Below are 6,000 nucleotides of genomic sequence, written 5' to 3' on the forward strand. Positions count from 1 at the left end.
GAGCTTTTATTATTTTTTTTACTAAAATCCACTTTAAAATGTAAATAAGTAGTCCAAGTCCATAAAAGTCATTTGCGGAGATGCAATGCATAAGCTATTATAGTTAAATAGTTTTATATTAAAATTTTAAAGAAACCACACATTTTAAAATACTCCCGAGTCCTTAAAAACCATTTATAGATAAATGCCGCTTTCGCTGTGAGTACGGTGTGGAACAAATTACAGGAATGAAGTTTATTTCGTGGTTGTTACATCAAAAACGTAATATTGAATCTAATTTGTGCAAAGTCTGAAGTTTTTCTATCTACATCTTTGCTAATATGAAATAAGCAACGACGGGGTGGCGTACCTGAGCGTTTTTTTTTTTTGTTGTTGTTGTTTGCATGCTTGATTAAGGTTGAACCACCACCGCCATCATCATCATCAAATTGTGAACCTTGGGCAAGGTCATGAACAATAGGAGTACTCTGATTTTTATTTTGAAGACTGTGTACTTGAGAGTTTTGTGCTTCATTGTACGGTAAAGGAATCCGAATATTATTTCTATCCTCTTTCTCTTTTCGCTCGATTGAAACCAAAATTTGATGCTAATTAATTATTATATTAGCAAGATAATTAATCTAATTATTAATTACTAACTCATTGTTAATTGATTCTTGTTCATCTATAATTATAATAAATTTATTTATCTAAGTCATTGCGTTTTATGAACCATCGCACTTACATACATGCGAATAACAGACCGATAGACAGTCAACCCGTTTCACGGTAGAAATTCCAAATTTTATATTGATCTATATATTAGATGCTAAATTTATGAACCAAATTTTATCTATCTATCTTTTTACGTTTTGTAGTTATAGTATTCACTTAAACTCAGTCAGCCAGACAGACAGGCTTTATTTCAATTTATATCTTTCAAAATTTAATTGAAATCTACTGATTGTGATGTAAAGTTCTCATACCAAATGTCATCCATCTAGCTGAAATCCTTTTTGAGTAATCGTGTTCAAGGATAAGCAAACAAAATTTGTTTTTTTCGGGCTCATGGAGATTTGAAAGTCAAAATCTCAAACTACATTTTTTTTTCCGTAAATATTGCTTTCTTCTTGTAAACAAAGAGAGAAAAAAAAAAAAAAAAAGAACATTGGAATGATGTTCTCCTGGGCGGAGCTTTTATAGTGGAACAACTTTGAACATGGTCAAAATACACCTCACTATAAGTATTGAAAATAATGATGACGATCTACGTTGATATATTGGTTTACACGATTTTTATTGCTATCAAGGAAATGTAAGAAAAGAAAATTCTAATATACGAGGGGTGATCCAAAAAAAATTTACAAGGCAAAGGAAAAATGCTTTATCAACAATAGACACAAGATACAAATGGTAATTAAGAGACACATGTGGTGGTCACTTCTCTACATAATCACTAAACCTATTGTGTCATTTATCACTCCGTTGGACCAATTTGTTTAACCCGTTTTGGTAATAATCAGGTCCTTGGCTATTGAGCCAGTTCTCGGCACCTTTTTGAGGATCACCGTCTGATATGAACCTTGTTTCGGATAAGTGTTTCTTCAGTGCCGGGAAAAGGAAATAGTGCCTGAGGGCCAAATCGGAGCTGTATGGGGGGGGGCCTCCAGACCTCCCACCTACACGTTTCCAGCAGTCTCTCTGCCCGTTTCAAAAGAACGACACCATTTCGCCACCTATTGTCTACTCATTGCTTCGTCCCCGTACACTTCAGCGATTAGTCTGTGAATGTTCGATGGGGACACATTCTTGGCCCATAGAAATCGTATCACGGCTCGCACCTCCGTGCGAGCCCACTTCTCTAGACGTCAGTACTAACACTATCTGATCGAATGGCCGGTCTAAGACAACCAGCGCCATCTGTCTCCACTCTGGGTAACAATATTCCCATCCACAATTTCTACTTTCCAAATGCTGCTGCTTGTAAACTTTTTTTTAGATCACCCCTCGTATAATTAATTGCCTTTACAATGCTAATTTATAATTAATATTGCTATGCTTATCATAAATACTCTGTTTTAAAAATATTATTGATATTCTAATTTTAAAAAATGTTCTTATTATTTATGTAGTAATTTATATTTCAAAATTATTGATTATTATTTTAATTTGTTTGTAGAATCTTCAATCATTTACCATAAATGATAAGTAGTCATTGCAATGCCGATGTATATTGTCCCAACTGAAAATGGCATAAATCTTAGCAATACGAATAATAAAAAGTATTTTGTAAAATAAATCTTAGCAATACGAATAATAAAAAGTATTTTGTAAAATAATTCTTAGCAATACGAATAATAAAAAGTATTTTGTAAAACTTCCAAACAAGCATTTTCGTATAAAAAAAAACTAAAATGAATCCTCGTATAAATGTTTCCAGTATTTTTATCAGATATCAAAAAAGCTGTTTTTCTACATTTCGATCACAAATATCATTTTTCTTTTTACGGGGCTAACAAGAACACAAAAATAATTTCATAAAATACTATAATGCAATAAAAATAACAACTACATAATAAATTCCTTTTTTTATGATTTTGTGATACATAAAGTTGATTTTTATTAGTTAATATTGAAGGCAGAGGTGTTTCATGAAATGATTGTTGATTCAAGCATTTTTATTTTTATTTTTTTATTTCTGATTATAATGGATGAAGTGAATGCAATAGATATTCATTTTGATCAAAAAGATATAATTTAAAAATTAATTGTAGCTGTAAAAACGATTAATATTGCTCTGTTTCTAGTGCTTTCTGGAATAGATTCTATAAATAAACTACAAAACTGAGCTATAGTTTGCCTTTTGAAATATTCCATTTTAATTCTCCAAAATTTCGCAACACAAGTGGGATTACAGTACTCTCTTTGTCACAAAGTAATATTAGCAGTTGATGAATTTTATTTGTCCCATAAGAATAGTTGTTGGTTAATTTTATTTGTCCCATAAGAATAGTTGTTGGTTAATTTTATTTGTCCCATAATAATAGCATCAACTGATGAATTTAATTTGTCCCATAAGAATAGTTGTTGGTTAATTTTTATTTGTCCCATAATAATAGCATCAACTGATGAATTTAATTTGACCCATAATAATACCAGCATTTGATGAATTTAATTTGTCCCATAATAATAGCATCAACTGATGAATTTAATTTGACCCATAATAATACCAGCAGTTGATGAATTTAATTTGTCCCATAATAATAGCATCAACTGATGAATTTAATTTGACCCATAATAATACCAGCAGTTGATGAATTTAATTTATCCCATAATAATAGCATCAACTGATGCATTTAATTTGACCCATAATAATACCAGCAGTTGATGAATTTAATTTGTCCCATAATAATAGCATCAACTGATGAATTTAATTTGACCCATAATAATACCAGCAGTTGATGAATTTAATTTGTCCCATAATAATAGCATCAACTGATGAATTTAATTTGACCCATAATAATACCAGCAGTTGATGAATTTAATTTGTCCCATAATAATAGCATCAACTGATGAATTTAATTTGACCCATAATAATTCCAGCAGTTGATGAATTTAATTTGTCCCATGATAATAGTTATTGGAGAATTTTATTTGTTCCCTAATGTTTTTGATAAATTTAAAATGTCCCAAAATAATAATAGTAGTTGATGAATTTAATTTATCCCATAATATTAGATATTAATGAATTTCAAAAAAAGTATGAGGATGAATAGATAGCAAGCCCTCAGAGAGGCTTATTCGTGACATCAAAGATTAGACAAAGGTTATATATTACTTTTTTTAACAATCATCATGGTTTTGAAGCATTTAGATCATCGGAAAACCAATCTACAGAAATCGGCATAGGAAAAATTGTGGTTAGGTGGAGGAGTCACCTATGGCCTCCTGAACTTCAGGATCGATTCTAATGGCAACCTGTTAATGCTTGTTCAACAGTCTGAAGAGATAACTTGACACGAGAGCCGGGCTATATGGAACCAGAACCACAAACTGGTTACTCCGACCCACCGGAAGGCTCACAGAAAATCTGAATGACCGGATCGCCGCAACAGCAACACTGGCGGGAACTGTGGTTGTGTCCTTAGGACCATCACCGGCCACGGTACAACCCTTTCCTAAGGAAGTACGTCCCTTCATCGACGGGAGGAGCCAGACTTTCACCTTTTTGTGCACCCACCAGGGTGGCGAGAACCAACCACCATAAAGGAATCTTCTCATCCTCAATTACAAGGTACCCCACCCTGTAGTATCCGGTCTATATGGAAGGTGTATCGGCACATTTCATTAGAAACGCTGTACCAAATCACGTGTGACTGAGGACATGTGTGACCGGACATTGTCGTGTAAACAACAATGCACTTTTTGAGATCAATTCCTGCCATTTCCTGAGAACTCTCTTGTGCAATCGGTCCAACATGCAACTATAATTAACAGCATTCTGTATTGCCCCACATGTATGAAAATCAAACAGTAGTATATTCTGGTGGTTCCAAAAGATTGTGGCATAATTGCTTTCCTGATGACATTGCTTCGAACTTCTTATGGGGAGAGATGAGGCGTGTCTCTATGGTATTGATGCTTTTTTCGTCTCAAGAGTCTCATGATACAGGAAAGAATCATCTGCTGCCTGATATTTCATTAAATGTTGAACGGGATATCCTCATTCGCACCTCTTTTATTGTCGTCTGAAGGTATTTTATTATTATTTTATTGTACTCAGAACAGTCTAATGGTAGATCAATTTTCTGTGTACGGTATACGGTACAATGCTCCTGGAAATGTTCACTTTTTAATAAAATGTTCGAAAACAGACAAAAACGTACGTACAAAAGGTTCAAATGAAAGTTTGTTAACTGTAATCTCGGCAAATCAACTGGTCACCAAAGGCGGGTTGTGTGCTTTAAAACAGAATTACTTATTTAAATGTCTTTTTATTTCATTGATTTATTTACAGTGGTTCATACGCCTAGCCATAAAATTTTAAAGTCTAGAAAACCGAATCGAGAATTTACAGATCATGTTTATATACAGAGAGATAAAAATAAAGCATAATTTATGCAGTGTTAACAGTAATTATATTTTGGGATGTTATCAGATGAAGAGGACGACGTTTGAGCTGCCACCTCTTTCCCAGTTACAGTTCTACACCATAGGAGGGACATTTGGCCTGAAAGATTTACCATCGGACCTTTGGTAGATCTTCGGCAGAATTTGAATTGTGAATCTGGAACTTTCCGGTGCCATAGGCGTAACCTTATCACAGGATAATTGAAATGCAGACATTTAAAGCTCAATTTTCTAGAAATTTTGAAACATTCAATTGTTGCAGTAAGTTCACAAATGCAGAAAATATCATAACTCTAGCAGTGGATAAATAAAAAAAAATCGGTTCCAACATTCGATCCTTTAAAATCATAAATCAAATCAGATGAATTTTTTTTAAATGTAAAATATGTTAATTAAAGTTTAAGTAAAGAGTAAGAATTTTAATTTTTTTTAAATTTAAGGGTATTTCAATTATTATTAATCTCCTAATAAGAAAATGTCTGAAACGAAATGGAACAGTAATTGAAGCTTATTCATTCATAGGTCTTGCCTTATCGGAAGGTCTTATGTTGCTTAAAACACGACAATAATTCTGTATTAATCCTTAAATAAGCCACATAATACATATCGTATAAAACTTTTATTGCTGTTTTGCTTCCGTGTTTTCTCCTGAAATTGTTTAGAATCAAAAACCAGGTAATTATTTAGTTTTTTTATTGCCAACAATAGCTATATAATGTTTAAAGTAAATCCAAAATATTGTTGCAGCGTTTCTTTTTTTTTATATCAAAATAGATTTAGAGATCATTTGGGGCAGCTGAAGTTAATGGTATATTTGTTAGCCTGTCGAAAGATGCTTATAAATAAAATTATATGTGTTTCTAATTGCACAGTTTCACGTCGCAACGCGCT

The 6,000-nt window shown here is 32.7% G+C and overlaps 1 protein-coding gene across 1 annotated transcript in view; it reads right to left on the reverse strand.

The window, feature by feature from the left end:
- Window positions 1-1,899, reverse strand: part of LOC129962943 (glucose dehydrogenase [FAD, quinone]-like) — a 54,862-nt gene extending 52,963 nt beyond the window's left edge. The window contains exon 1 of the mRNA XM_056076946.1: window positions 1,821-1,899. Within this exon, the coding sequence (XP_055932921.1) occupies window positions 1,821-1,899 (79 nt within the window). The remainder of the gene's footprint in view (window positions 1-1,820) is intronic.
- Between the last annotated feature and the right edge of the window lie 4,101 nt (window positions 1,900-6,000).

The sequence above is a fragment of the Argiope bruennichi genome, chromosome 3 (genome assembly GCF_947563725.1).
Source record: "Argiope bruennichi chromosome 3, qqArgBrue1.1, whole genome shotgun sequence".
Classification (NCBI taxonomy): Eukaryota; Metazoa; Arthropoda; class Arachnida; order Araneae; family Araneidae; genus Argiope; species Argiope bruennichi.